The sequence below is a fragment of the Aotus nancymaae genome, unplaced genomic scaffold (genome assembly GCF_030222135.1).
Source record: "Aotus nancymaae isolate 86718 unplaced genomic scaffold, 86718_ANA_hifiasm-v0.15.2.pri h1tg000030l, whole genome shotgun sequence".
Classification (NCBI taxonomy): domain Eukaryota; kingdom Metazoa; phylum Chordata; class Mammalia; order Primates; family Aotidae; genus Aotus; species Aotus nancymaae.
In genome coordinates, this window is record NW_026988443.1 from 3287659 (window position 1) to 3303487 (window position 15829).

At 38.1% G+C, this 15829-nt stretch overlaps 1 protein-coding gene across 1 annotated transcript in view; it reads left to right on the top strand.

Moving 5' to 3' along the window:
• LOC135277191 (uncharacterized) overlaps window positions 1-15829 on the top strand; it is a gene marked incomplete at its 3' end in the record, with an annotated part of 232910 nt that overhangs the window by 129369 nt on the left and 87712 nt on the right. The window contains exons 11-13 of the mRNA XM_064382928.1: window positions 1965-2115; window positions 5377-5503; window positions 8895-9028. Of these exons, the coding sequence (XP_064238998.1) occupies window positions 1965-2115; window positions 5377-5503; window positions 8895-9028 (412 nt within the window). The remainder of the gene's footprint in view (window positions 1-1964; window positions 2116-5376; window positions 5504-8894; window positions 9029-15829) is intronic.

Consider the following 15829-nt stretch of genomic DNA (forward strand, 5'->3'; position numbering starts at 1 on the left):
CAGGTGCGTGCCACCACACCTGGCTAATTTTTATTTATTTTTTGGTAGAGATGAAGTTTCACCATGTTGGCTAGGCTAGTCTCAAATGCCTGACCTCAACTGATCTGCCCACCTCAGCCTCCCAAAATGGTGAGATTACAGGCGTGAGCCACCACATCTGGCCTGTAAACAGTTTTCAGATAATTTGTAGACAATAAGACCACTGTTAACCAATTTGATACTGAACATAATTAGTTTTCTTTAATTACTTGAAAGTACTTGTTTTTTAGTGACATTAAACATTGTTAAGTCTGGTGAAAATGTGAAATTAGAGCTTTCTGGGAATTGTATTCTGGGAGTTTCCAGTAACAATTAATGTTTAACAAAATTCAAAATTTTGTATGAGGCCTAGAATTAAGACTAACTTGGGGTTGGGTATGGTAATCTGAGCACTTTCAGAGGCCAAGGTGGGTGGTTTGCTTGAGGTGAGGAGTTTGAGACCAGCCTGACCAACATGGTGAAACCCCATCTCTACTAAAAATACAAAAATTAGCCAGGCGTGGTGGTGCGCACCTGTAATCCCAGCTACTCAGGAGGCAAAGATTGCAGTGAGCTGAGATCATGCCACTTGCACTCCAACTTGTGTGACAAAATGATACTTTCTCAAAAAAACAAAACTAGGGGTAGTTTTGAAAATAAATAAAACTTCAGAAAGAATCAGAAGGTAGGAAAAACTGCTTATGTAGTTAAATTGTGGCTGGTGAGTACATTAGTCATTTTATTGCCTTTTTGAATATGTATGGCAACCCTGTTTATATTAATTGGGCCTAAGTGAAAGTGTTAATATGTTTAAGGTTTGGAACATGTAGAAGCTATTGGTGCCTTACTAAAGTCCTACACAGGCCCCTTAGCAATAAGTGCCTGTGACTCGAAGCTCTTTAACGTATGGTTGCACATTTTAAGACTCCAAGTTGACTGGTAAATTATCTGATGTATCTAATTCAAATATTTCTAAGAGCTGTTGTTGGGTGCAGTGGCTCATGCTTGTAATCCCAGCACTTTGGGAGGCCAAGGCAGGTGGATCGCTTGAGGCCAGGAGTTCAAGACCACCCTTGCCAGCATGATGAAACCCCATCTCTACTAAAAATACAAAAGTGAGCCGGGCATGGTGGTGCACACCTGTAGTCCCAGCTACTCGAGGCTGAGGCAGGAGAATCACTGGAACCCAGGAGGCAGAGGCTGCAGTGACGGCACTCTAGTGAGACTCTGTTCTTTTTTTTTTTTTTTTTTTTTTTTTTAAAAGAGCTATTGATGTTTTGCTTATTATAAGTGGCAGTGTTTTTGCATTAAGCCATTTTTAAATAGTGATGCTTTTTTTTTTTTCTCTATCAGAATATAGTACCATAGTGATTTTTATTGTAATTTAACTCATAGTAAAGTTTACTCTTATTTGGAATTCTCCTTTTGGTTAAATAATTTATACCAGACTTTCTGAAACTGTTTGAGAAGGATTATATGGGTTATTATTTTACTGGTTATCTGAGAATTTCAAAAGACTTTACACATTTACTTTATATTCCCATAGCAGTTTAGATAGGGTGTGTTCCCAAGATGGAAACTGGTTCTGCAGGACTGGAGACTTAGGATGGCCACACAGTGAATCATTAATAAACAGATTTTCGAATAAAGCTTGAAAGTAATTTCTTGATAATCAACACAATGCAAGAGAAAAACAAGTAATTTCTGTTGCTTTGTGCTATTATATTTTCAGAAATGTTGACGCTGAACATGTTTTATTTTTTAAAATTATGTAGAATGTAGAGAATACCAAGAATAATGCTCAGATGTTAGTTTTATCTGTTTTTTAAACTAACTATTCTGAGCAGAAATATCAACCTTGCCAGTACATCATGTGTGTTTTCACTTATATGCAGCCTTCTGTTGGAACTACTAAATTTTTTAAAATGTGTTTTCTTCTCCCCTAGGTGTTGGATCCTGAACAAAACCATAACTTCACCGATCATTATCTAAATGTGGCCTTTGACCTTTCTCAAGTTCTTTTTATAGCTACCGCCAACACCACTGCCACCATTTCAGCTGCCTTGTTGGACAGAATGGAGATCATTCAGGTTCCAGGTACTTGAATCTTCAGTGAAATCATTATTTGATATATCTTGCCTTTCTGACCATAACCCTTTAAAATTAGTCATGCTGTGGAGCGTTGACTAAGGAAGTTCCTTTGCCAACATACAATCTGCAGAAGTTCTGAGGAATGTATATAAATCAGCTTTTGTGTAGCTTCAGAATCTGGAAGAGCAAAATAACGAACGTTGACAACAACAATTTCACATTTAATTTAGCATTAAAGAATGATAATTTTATGACAAATAAGACATTCTTCTTTAAAGTAATTTCTAAAATTACAGGCCGGGTGTGGTGGCTCACGCTTGTAATCCCCGAGGCGGGCAGATCACTTGAGGTCAGGAGTTCGAGACCAGCCTGGCCAACGTGGGGAAACCCATCTCTACTAAAAATACAAAAATTAGCCAGTCATGGTGGTGTGCACCTGTAGTCCCAGCTACTCAGGAGGCTGAGGCAGGAGAATCCCTTTTACCTGGGAGGCAGAGGTTGCAGTGAGCTGAGATCACATCACTGCTCTCCAGCCTGGGTGACAGAGTAAGACTCAAAAAAAAAAAAACAATAACTGAACTTTCTCATAAAATCTGGCTTCACTTTTATATTAAAATACATAACTTTTAAATTCCTCTTGAATCTATCAAATAGTTACATTTTTTTAATGTCTTCTTCAGTTACTGGAATGTGTGAAATGTATTCCTTCAGTTACTAAAACTAGATTTTAAACTACAGCATTTTCACTTTATTTTAATTGTGCAGAATTGTTTTTCCCTGGAAGAGATCAAATATCTGGGGGGTGTTTTTTGAATGTAGAGTAAAATCTAAATGTCTTTATTTATTTATTTATTTATTTATTTAGAGACAGAGTCTAGCTCTGTTGCCCAGGCTGGAGTACCGTGGTACGATCTTGGCTGACTGCAACTTTTGCCTCCCAGGTTCAAGGGATTCTCGTGTGTCAGCCTCCCAAGTAGCTGAGATTACAGGCGCCTGTGACCACACCCAGCTAATTTTCGTACTTTTAGTAGAAACAAGATTTCACCATGTTGGCCAGACTGGTCTTGAACTCCTGGCCTCAAGTGATCTGCCTGCCTTGGCCTCCAAAAGTGCTGGGATTATAGACGTGCGCCATGGTGTCCAGCCTAAATACCTTTTCTTATTTCCACGTGTCCAGCCTAAATGTCTTTTTTTATTTTTTTGAGATGGAGTCTCACTCTGTCACCCAGGCTGGAGTGCAGTAGCACAGTCTTGGCTCACTGCAACCTCTGTGCCTTCTGAGTTCAACTGATTCTCGTGCCTTAGCCTCCTGAGTAGCTGGGACTCACTTGGTGCACACCATCACAGCTGGCTAATTTTTGTATTTTTAGTAGAGACGGGGTTTCGCCATGTTGGCCAGGCTGGTCTCGAACTCCTGACCTTAGGTGATTCATCTGCCTTGCCCTCCCAGAGTGCTAGGATTACAGGCATGAGCCACCACACCCAGCCCTAAATCTCTTTAAGATTCTAAATGTAATCTAAATGAATTTTTCATGTTAATCTCAAATACATTTTTACAGCTAAGTGAATTATAGTTGGATTTCTTAATTATCTGCTAGCATTTCAGGTTCCTATATTTAGTTTTGAAATATGGTAGAGTAAAAAGTTAATTGTGAATACTTAAAGTCTAAAGTAAATAGGTAATGAGACTAAATTCCCTGGAAACTCCAAGTTATCGCAGAAAATCCATTAGATATACTAAAGTAAAGTGAAAGAATCAGGACAGCTGCTGCAGAGGAGAACATATAATGCCACCTTCTTCCGCTGGCAGATTCAGCTGTCCAATCTTCTAGCTTTCCTGGTGTTTACTAACCTCCTCTTTCCATTCAAAAAGTGCCTTATCAATTCATATTTTTGATTTTTGCTTGTTAAATGGAAAGGGACATTAGATCGAATTTTGTCTTACAGGATTTAAAGACAAAGAAAATCTGTACTGATTCAGGCTATTATATAAGAACATAAAGTCTTTTAAATATGCTATATATATATAAAAATACATATATATACACATATACAAATACATATACACACACGTATATATACCATCATGTGGAGGGAAAAACCTTTTATAGGGACATCTTAGGTTTTCTCTTTTTGCTACAATTTATTTTATAGTCATAGTTCTGGAAACAGTATCTTTAGAGCCCTTCCCTTGGAAACTCACTGCTTATTTAATTGAAGGGTGTGTGTGTGTGTGTGTGTGTGTGTGTGTGTGTGTGTGTGTTTCAAGTATAGATCAAATTATGCTAAAAAGATGCATTTATTTTTCTATTTGAAATCTCAGAGGGTTTGAGGACAAAGAGATAATTGTCTCTTAAGGTTTGAGGTTTTTTCCTCTTCTTTGGGAGATATATCATTTAATCAGAAGACTTTCAAACACTGTGCCTAGTAAATGCTTGTTTTGTTTGTGAAAAAGTCGGAAATGTTAAAAATTATTGATTTAGATTAAATTTCTTTTTCTTCCTTTGTTTTTTTTTTTTTTTTTGAGACTGAGGCTCTGTTGCCCTGACAGAGGCTGGAGTGCAGTGGCATGATCTCAGCTCAGTGCAACCTCCACCTCCCCACTGAAGCTATTCTTGTGCCTCAGCCTCCAGAGTAACTAGGACTATAGGTGTGCACAACCACATCCAGCTAATTTTTTGCATTTTTAGTAGAGACAGGGTTTTGCCATGTTGCCCAGACTTGTCTCAAATTCCTAAGCTCAAGTGATCCACCCGCCTCAGCCTCCCAAAGTGCTAGGATTACAGGCGTGAGCCAACGTGCCTGGCCAGAATAAATGTATTTATTGTAATTATAGTCTCATTTGAAATAATACTTAAATTTGTTCTAAACTGAGATCTATTTAATCTACATTTGAGTCATTCAAAAAGCATAGCATTGGCCGGGCTCAGTGGCTCATGCCTGTAATCTCAGCACTTTTGGGAGTCTGAGGCTGGTGGATCACTTGAGGCCAGGAGTTTGAGACCAGCCTGGCCAACATGGCAAAACCCTGTCTTACTGAAAGTACAAAAATCAGCCAGGCATGGTTGTGTATGCCTGTCATCCCAGCTACTTGGGAGGCTGAGGCAGGAGAATCGCTTGAACCCACCAGGTGTAAGTTGCAGTGAGCTGAGATTTTGCCACTGCACTCCAGCCTGGGTGACAGAGCAAGACTCTGTCTCAAAAAAAAAAGCATGGCATGATGGGAGCCATGTGAATAATTGTGAAACAAGATCTCTTCTTTTCCAGGGTATACACAGGAGGAGAAGATAGAGATTGCCCATAGGCACTTGATCCCAAAGCAGCTGGAACAACATGGGCTGACTCCTCAACAGATTCAGATCCCTCAGGTCACCACTCTTGACATCATCACCAGGTTAGTTAGCCATCCTGAGGCTTCATTAACTCCAGGCACATTTTGGGTATTTAGTGAGTTACCAAACCTAGGACAGAGAGTATCAATATTTGAGTTTTTCATCTTTTGAGGTATTTCACAATCTCCTGAAAAGGAGATTATATTACTGGCATCCCATAGCATCTATTTCTCTTTCTTCACCAACTTCCAGCAGGCATCATATAACTATTGATTTACACCGTTCTCTATACTAGGCAGAAGTTTACAGAGAAACCATTTGGAATAGGTACAGCTAAAGCTGTAACAATTTATAGGAATTTTATGCTTTGTCACAATAGCAGTATAAGGGGTTAATTTGATAATTTAAAAACCAAAATACATGGCAAATATAGAGATACTTTTTATGCCCAGGATCTTGAATGTTGTTGAATTATCTTAAGAGGTGATATGCTACTTTCAGATATCTGATATAAGTTACTCTGTTTTCTTTTCTTCTCTTTGGCTGAGAGATTTTTAAAGTCCTTGGAATTTTGATCTTCAGAACTAACAGTGGAACAATAGAGAAGGTACCTTCCCAAGTTTAGTACCAAATGCTTAAGCCTGTAGCAAGCAGTGAGTAACTTACCTGAATAGAGCATTGCTTAGTCTAATTTATAGATTCCCTGTTTGAATGGAAAATATACTCAGTTGAGAATTTATATCCACCACAGCCTCTTACAGTTTTCCTGGCTCGGTATTACAGATCCATTGCATCATCCAGCAAGTGGTGTCAGGCTGCCAGGCTCTCCTCATGCGGTCCTTTTCTAGTACCTACTGTTTTTAAGAGATGTGAAGTATCCCTCTATTTTGAACTTTACTTAGAGTTTGGCCATACTGCCTTTTGATCTATGCCTTCTCATGGATCTACTTGGATTTATATACAAAACAGTAAGACTACGTCTTACCTGAGGGTTCCTTTTCTTAGTTTGTTTTGTGATTTGCTGTGTGGATAATACCAGGAGAAATAAATTAGGTGATTTATATGCCTGAGTCTTCCAACAATGTCATTATTCCAGATAACACCCATGATGCCTTTGGGTAACATTCAATAAGTCATTTAACCTTTTTGATAGCTGCCCTGTCTGTAAAATATGAGGGATGGAGAAAAATCCAGAGCTTATCTGAATAATAATGATTCTGAAGAGGGATCATTATTTGCATTTCCCAATTGTTGCCTGGAGAACTATTTCTTTTTTATATATACTTGTTAACTTAGAATATCAGATCTTTAAAGCTGTGGACATAAGGAAATCTCTGAGCAGTTTTGTTAGTTTTGATATTGTTTTTAAAAACAACACAAATATCTACTACTCCATTTACCAAACTTAGGATATAGAGTATCAGTATTTGAGTTTTTCATCTTTTGAGATATGTCACACTCCTAGACCCTAATGTTCTAGTCTTTCTTATCTCCAACTATAACTCACCTACTTGAATACTTCCAGTCCCAGTATCCTTAATGCTAGCTAATAACTACCTCTTCGTGAGTAATTCTAATTGTTACAAAGATATTCTTTTTTTTTTTTTTTTTTTTTTTTTAAGACAGGTTTTCACACTGTTGCTCAGGCTGGAGTGCAGTGGCATGATCTTGGCTTACTGAAACCTCCGCCTCCCAGGCTCAAGCAGTCTTCCCACCTCAGCCCCTAAGTAGCTGGGACCACAGGCACGAGCTGGGCGTGGTGGCGTGCGCCTGTAATCCCAGCTACTCAGGAGGCTGAGGCACGAGAATCGCTTGAACCAGGGAGGTGGAATTTGCAGTGAGCCAAGATCTTGTCACTGCACTCCAACCTGCTCTGTCTCCGATGGTGACAGAGCAAGACTCCATCTCAAAAAAAAAAGTTTAATTTTTTTAGTAGAGATGGGGGTCTCACCATTTGGCCAGGCTGGTCTGGAACTCCTGAGCTCAAGTGATAATTGTTACAAAGCTATCTTTCTGTTCACTTTCTATAATTTTCTTCTTTCCTGCCTTTATAGGAACACCTGGAATCTAAGTGTAATTCCTTCTTGTACAGCCCTTCTGACATTAAAATAAAATACTATCAGTTCTTCACGCTAAATGTTGTCTTCTTCAAGCTAACCATTCCTATCCTCTGTACCATTCCTGTTGATGTAGTTTCAAGAATTCTTACCTTCCTGATTAGTCTTCTTCTGAAAGAATCCTGTATGTCAATGTGCCTTTTAAATTTAAACACCCAGAATTGAACAGTGTTTCAGATAGAGTCTAAGCAGTTCCTGGTATAGGAAGACCATGGTTTTCTTATCTGACTATGTTGTTTTATGACTCTATCTCTAGATTCTTAGCTTTTTGAAGATGATTCTCTTCCCTTTTTCATTGAATTTCACTAAGCTTGGCACATCCCATTTTGTATTTATACAGTTGAATTTTTTAAAGCTGAAATGTAGAAGTTTTTGAGATGCCTCCCTGTTTTCTTCCTATTGAAATTATATGTAGTTGCATAATATAAACTTTATATCTTTCTATACCTTTGACTGAAATGAGTTTTAGAGTGTTTAGCTTAGAGTTTTTTATCTGTCTTTTTCTCAGAACTTTTAAAATCTGCTTTCCTAAAGTCTACGGTGTATGTCTGACTTAATCAAATGTATGGCTCAGTCAGATCCAATTCTTCAGATGAAACTGCATTCTCCACCTGATCCTGTCTGTCCAGATCCATTCAAAGCTGAGTGGCCAAAAATGGTTATACTATATGATGGCCTGTGGAATGACTTAATGGAGTTTGATTCTAATGTGCATGTTTTTAAAGCATCTCTGCTTAACCACACGTAGAGTCTTTTTCACAGAGTCACAGTGCTTTCATCAGTTAGCCACCTTCTTCCTTCAGAAATCTTCACAGTGAAAATACACTGAAGAAAGGTGATTAGCAAAGTGCCTAGTGAAAACCAGATTTCTGTCTTAGAGTTGTTTTTGTTTTAGTTCCACAAAGAGCACAATTTCTCTGATTCTTTCAGCAATATTTCAAGTACCATAAATTGATCTAGAATTTTCCTAAATTGACAAATTTTGTTTAAGAAGACTCTTCAACAAATTACCAAGGAGTAAATGGTTGTTTATATGCTGCCAAATTTACTTTGGTAATGTAAATTGAACTTAGAACTAGGGTTCATTTTTAAGCATAGGGTTATATAATTCAAGATAATCTGTATAAAGGAAATAGTAGTAGCTGAAAATCCATCTAAGTGTTGAAGAAAGAACAATAATGAGGAGTTTTAACTGTGGAGAAGTTAGTACTCAAGAAAGGGTAATGAACATTTAAATATATGCTGTTTCTTTAGCAAAAATGTTAATAACATTACTTCTGTCTATTTTTTTTAGGTGGTGTATGGCCAAAAATAAAATATATTTCTTTGATGACAGGTATACCAGAGAGGCAGGGGTTCGTTCTCTGGACAGAAAACTTGGGGCCATTTGCCGAGCTGTGGCCGTGAAGGTGGCAGAAGGACAGCCTAAGGAGGCCAAGTTGGAACGTTCTGATGTGGCTGAGAGAGAAGGTTGGTGACCTTGTTCTGGCGTTCTCAAGCTTAGTGGCTAGGAGTGAGTGACAGAAGAAGGTTGGATATGGAGGGGAAGGCATTGGGTAGTCCTTGGAGCAGTGGCACACATTACTCCACTGTTAAATGCGTCCAGTAAGTAATACTTTAATATTTCAATATATTTCATCAAGAGGATTGTCTTTTACAATTAGCACATGGTTTTAACTGGAAGAATAGTAAGAATGCTTTGAGGATACAGTAGGTATATTAGGTTTCTCTAGAGGGACAAGACTCATAGGATAGATGTGTATATGAAGAGGAGTTTAAGAAGTATTGACTCACACGATCTTATGGTCAAGTCCCACAATAGGCCACCTGCGGGCTGAGGAGCAAGGAAGCCAGTCCGAGTCCCAAAACCTCAAAAATAGGGAAGCCGACAGTGTAACCTTCAGTCTGTGGCTAAAGCCCCAAGAGCCCCTGGAAAACCACTGGTGTATGTTCAAGAGTCCAAAAGTTGAAGAACTTGGAGTGTAATATTCGAGGGCAAAAAGCATCCAGCACGGGAGAAAGCTGAAGGCCAGAAGACTCAAGTCTCATCCTTCCACCTTCTTTAGTCTGTTTTACCCAGTCATGCTGGAAGCTGAGTAGATGGTACCCACCCATATTGAGGGTAGGTCTTCCTCTCCCAGTCCACTGACTCAATTGTTAAACTCCTTTGACAGTATCCTCACAGTCACACACCAGAACAATACTTTGCATCCTTCAATCCAATCAGGTTGACACTCAATATTCACCATCACAGTAACTTTCTCTAGAGGTATAATGATGGTGTACATTATGTATGGGTTCTGGTGTTTTCTTATTTCTTTCTGACCCAGACAGTTTTTTAGTAGAGACAGGGTTTCGCCTTGTTGACCTCAGGTGAGCCACTCTCCTCAGCCTCCCAGAGTGCTGGGATTACAGGCGTAAGCCAATGCACCTGGCTTTATTTTTATTTTTATTTTTATTTTTACTCTGCCTTAGGAGAATCCGGAAAACTTTTGCCCTTTGTCCCACTCTTCACCCGTGCTTTCGGGGCTACCTTGAATTCCTTAGCTTTTGTAGACTTTTATGGCTTAACATCAACTGATTGTTCTCTACCTCTAGCCCCACAGACGTTGAGGTTTCTGCTTTCTCTGGCCTGTTAAGTGTTTGTTACTTTTTGTCCATATACTTTTTGTTTTCCAAAATTTTGTCAGCATCTCTTATCAGCTGTTGTCTTCTTTCTCATTGTTTTTGTTCTTGTGGGTTTATATATATTTTACTTCTTGTCATTTTAATACAATTTGTCATTTAATACAGGAATTATAGAGATAAACATATGTTCAGACTACCATTTATAGAAATTTGAATTTTAAAAAAATGTTCTAGGTGAGGGAGTACCTATCAAGGGTGGAAATCACTGGTGTAGATGACAATGACAGTCAAGAACTGAGGTCTATAAAAGTTAAGACCTAGATCTAGATGCTCCTGAATTTCCCTTTTATTCTTACACTTCCTTTGTGCTGTGGTCTCAAGCAACTGAGCCTATATGTTTTTGTTCTTGTCTGTGATATAACAGAAGGTAGAGGATGAAGTGAGTTTATTAGATAAAACATTTTGAAAATTGCCTTTAAGATTTAGACGATGTATTTTAGAACTTATAATAATACACTCAGAGGAATTCAGTGTCAAGCGAAACTTTTGCATAATTATACATTGCTTAATGTTTATACATATATCCATTAGAATATTTCTAACAATATCTTTGATTATACTAGCTATTTTTAAATAACCCACAAATACTCAAGGAATTGTTCAGTTGGTGAACTGTGTGAGAACTACGGTTTTTCATGGAATATTTATTTGTGTGGTTTTTTAAATATGTAATCACAGAACATCTTCTAAATGATAATATAATTAAGCAGATTTGCTTAGTTAAGATATTAGCAAGAGCATTCCAGATGAATAATTAGAATAAATGCTTGTCTCTTGGAGATGACTCTGGGTGTAGTCTTTACTAGAGGCACAGGTATGGACTCTAGTTGGCTCTTACCTCACGAGATACCCTTAAGTAAGCAACAACCATTCTCTAGCCCTTAGTAGAATAATTATTAGGTGTCCTGAATTGGTGTTTATGACCTCAACCAAACCAAAAAATAATTTCTACAAAAGAGTCTGTGTTAAGTTTTCATAGCGCAAAGTTCAAATGGAGCTTAGTAATGAAAAGTTTCTCATTAAGAAATAAATTTAAAATTAGAGTATAAAACAAAACAGTTGTTTTAGAAACTTCAAGTAATACAGTGTGGGAGTTATTTTTAATGTTAAAAATAAAGCTTTCCTAATTCAAGCACGAGAGACAGAATAATAATAATAATAATAATAAGGCGGAACTTGGAGTTACTGCCAAGAAGAAAAGTAAGTTTGGGCCACCAGCTTCGAAACAGGCAGAAACCTCCAGTGTATCGAGCTTTCTGGAATAGGCCCAGAAGCACTGGTCTGTGAACAGTTGTCTTTGTATTTGTGGAGTCTTAACTGGCAGTTAAAGAGACTAAATAATAGCCGGGAGTTGAAAAAGCAGGTGAGATTTAGAGTTGATCAATCTGTGTTAGATGAGGAACATTTATGGTTTCAGTCACTTACCTATAAAGTATGAGAATTGTTTCCTTAAAAGAATGCTCCCTCTGTTTTTCTGCATGTTATTAGTATTTTCTGAATTGCCCTTTTCCTTTCTAGGGTATTTGTTAGGTTGAGGAATTAGTTTTATTCTGCTTTTTGCCTACCTTTTGCCAAGAAAGACACAAATGTTCCATGTATTTAATTTTTCATACTTGGGTGTTTCTAAACAGGCTAAATGTTCATGTGTTTAAGTAGCCATGTATCATATATGTTCAATTTATATCTAGCAAGATTTTTTCTTGAAAATTATCTTAAGCAAAGAAGGATTCATATTATAATCAGTCCTTATAAAGTTTCTCATAATACATAGCATTCTCAATTACTTTATTCTTAAAGAAGATAGTATTTATTAGAGGAAGTTACATCAAACAGAAATAACCTTGGTACATAGTAGTTTCTGATTATTCTCATAGAAGTCACCTGAAAAATTGGTTTAAAAGAAGAGAAAATTAATACAGATTTAACAGTTATTCATGAAACATGTAGATGTTGTTATTTCATTTTGTTGTGCTGTAAAGGAGTACTTGAGGCTGGGTAATTTATAAAGAAAAGAGGTTTTTGGCTCAGAGTTCTGCAGGCTGTATGAGAGGCACAGTGCCAGCATCTGCTTCTGGTGAGGCCTTAAGAAGTTTACAATCATGATGGAAGACAAAGGGGAGAGCAGGCATGTCACATGGCGAGAGAGGGATCAAGAGAGAAAGGAAGAAGAGCCAGGCACCTTTTAACAACCAGCTGTCACATGAACTCATTACCTTGGGGAAGGCACCAAACCATTTATCAGGGATCTGCCCCTGTGACCCAAACACTTCCCTCTAACATTGGGATACAAAGCTATATTAATCAAAAAAGCACGGTACTGGTATAAAAATAGACACATAGATGAATAGGACAGAATGCAGAAACTGGAAATAAAAATCTACAGCCAACCGATCTTTGACAAAGTAGACCAAAATGTACACTGGGAAAGGAAAACCGATTCAATAAATAGTGCTGAGAAAATTGAATAGCCATATGCAGAACGAATGAAACTGAACCACTCTCTCTTATTTTATAAAAACCAACTCAAGAGACCAGGTGGGGTGGCTCACACGTGTAATCCCAGCACTTTGGGAGGCCGAGGTGGGCAGATCACTTGAGGTCAGGAGTTTGAGACCAGCCTGGCCAATATGGTGAAACCCCTTCTCTACTAAAAATATGGAAATTATCTGGACGTGGTGGCGCATGCCTGTAATAGGAAAATCACTTGAACCCAGGAGGTGGAAGTTGCAGTGAGCCGCGATCACCCTATGGCACTCCAGCCTGGGCATTGCACTGAGACTCTGTCTCAAAAAAAAAAAAAAAAAAAAAAAAAATCAACTCAAGAGAGATCGAAGATTTAAATGTAAAATCTAAAACTAAAACACACTGGAAGAAAATCTAGAAAAATATTCTTCTGAACATTGCCCTAGACAAAGAATTCGTGACGAAGACCTCAAAAACAAATGCAAGAAAACCAAAAGTAGACAAATAAGACTTGAATAAACTAAAAAACTTTTGAACAGCAAAAGAAATAATCAACAGAGTAAACAGACAACTTGCAGAATGAGCAAAAATGTTTGCAGATTACATATCCAGGAGACCAGTATCCAGAATCTACAAGGAACTGAAACAACTCAACAACAACAGCAAAATACAAAAAGTAACCCCATTAAAAAGTAGACAAAGTACGTGAAAGACATTTTTCAAACGAAGACATACAAATGGTCAGGAAGCATATGAGAAAAATGCTCAACATCACTAATCATCAGAGAAATGAAAAATCCACAACGAGATATCATATTACACCAGTCAAAAGGGCTATTTTTAGAAAGTCAGAAAAATAACAGATGTTGGTGAGGATTTGGAGAAAAGAGGGTGCTTATATAGTTTTGGGAGAAGTGTAAAGTAGTACTACCTCTATAGAAAACAGTATGGAGTGTGTGCCTGTAAACATAGAGTGTGGAATAGTTAATAGACGTAAGCATGAGCTACCATGCCCAGCCTCAAAAAATTTAATTTCCCTCTTCTTTGTTTTGCCCCCTGAGATGGAGCCTTGCTTGGTCACTTGGGCTGGAATGCAGTGGCATGATCTTGGTCCACTGCAACCTCTGCCTCCCGGGTTTAAGCGATTCTCCTGCCTCAGCCTCCGAGTAACTGGGATTACAGTCCACCACTGCACCTGGCTAAATTTTGTATTTTTAGTAGAGATGGGGTTTTACCATGTTGGCCAGGCTGGTATCACACTCCTGACCTCAGGTGATCCGTTCACCTTGGCCTCGCAAAGTGCTGGGATTACAGGAGTGAGCTACTGCGCCTGGCCTAATTTCCCTCTCAATTTTGTCATTGACCCAAAAGTTGTCCAGGAGCGTGTTTAATTTACATGTATTTGTATATTTTTGAGAGTTCCTCTTCAAATTGATTTTTAGTTTTATTCTGTTGTGTGAAGATACTTGATATGATTTTGATATATTTTTTAATTTGTTGAGACTTGTTTTATGGCCTAATGTTTGGTCTGTCTTGGAGAATGTCCCATGTGCTAATGAGAAGAATGTATCTTTTGTGGTTGTTGGGTAGAATGTTCTGTAAATGTCTGTTAGGTCCATTTTGTTTTAGGTTCGGTGTTTCATTGTTGACTTTCTGTCTGTCTCCGTGATCTATTAGTGCTCTCAGTGGGGTGTTGAAGTCCCACGTTATTATTGTATTGCTATCTGTCTCTTTTCTTAGGTCTAATAGTGTTTGTTTTATTAATCCAGTGCTCCAGTTTTGGGTGCCTGTATATTATATACCTAGGATTATTATATCTTCTTGTTCAGTTGATAGCTGTGTCATTATATACTGACCTTTTTTAAAAAAAACTATTGTTGATTTAAAGTCTGTTTTATCTAATATAAGTATAGCTACTCCTGCTTGCTTTTGGTTTACTTTTACATGGAAAATTCCACCCCTCACCACTTTACCTTCAGTCTATGTGTCTTTAACAGTAAGGCAGATTTCTTGTAAGCGGCATATCATTGTTGTTGTTGTTTGGTCCGTTGCACCAATTTATATCTTTGAAGTGATGCATTCAAGCTTCATACTGATGCCTGAGGTTTGTTCCAGTCATAATGTTAATTGCTATCTAATTGCTTTGTAGATTCTTTATTTATTGAGCAAGAGTCTTGCTCTGACACCCAGGCTGGAGTGCAGCAGCACAATCTGGGCTCACTTCAACCTCCACCTCTCAAGTTCCAGCGATTCCCATGCCTCAGGCTCCCGAGTAGCTGAGATTACAGGTGCATGCCACCACACCTAGCTAATTTTTGTATATGTAGTAGAGACAGGATTTTGCCATGTTGGCCAGGCTGGTCTCGAACTCCTGACCTCAGGTGATCTGCCTGCCTCGGCCTTCCAAAGTGCCGGCATTACAAGTATGAGCTACAACTGGCCAGCTTTGTAGATTCTTTGTTTTTTGTTCCCACTTTGTGATTTTCTGGAGTTCTGTCATGTTGCACTTTGATTAATTTCTTTTCCTTTTTTGTATAATTGTTTTATAAAACTTGTGAGTTTCATGTGTTTTTAATGAAAGAATACCAACCTTTTGTTCCCATGTTTAGAACTTCCTTAAGCATTTCTCATAGGACCACTCCAGTGGTGATGAATTCCCTCATTTGCTTGTCTGGGAAACACTATTTTTCCTTCATTTGTGAAGCTTACACTAGCAGGATACAAAATTAGAGTTTGACCATTTTCTTTAAGCACTTTGAAGATAGAATCCCAGTCTCTTCTGGCTTCTAAAGTTTCTGCTGAGAATTCCACTGTTAGTTTGATGTCGTTTCTTGCCTGTGTAAGTGACTAGACACTTTTATTGTATTTAGGGATTTTTCCTTCACATTGACCTCAGACAGCCTGATGACTAGATGCTATGGTGAGATTCTTCTTGCAATGAATTTGGCTGGAGTTTGTTGAGCCTTTTGTGTCTGGATGTCTAGATCACTTGCTAGACTAGGGAAGGCGTCCTGAATTATTTTCTCAAATAGGTTTTCTGAATTTTTTGCTTTTTTTCTCCCCTGGGAATAACTATGATTTCGTAGTTTCCGAGGTCTTATGTAATGTCTTTCTTCTCAA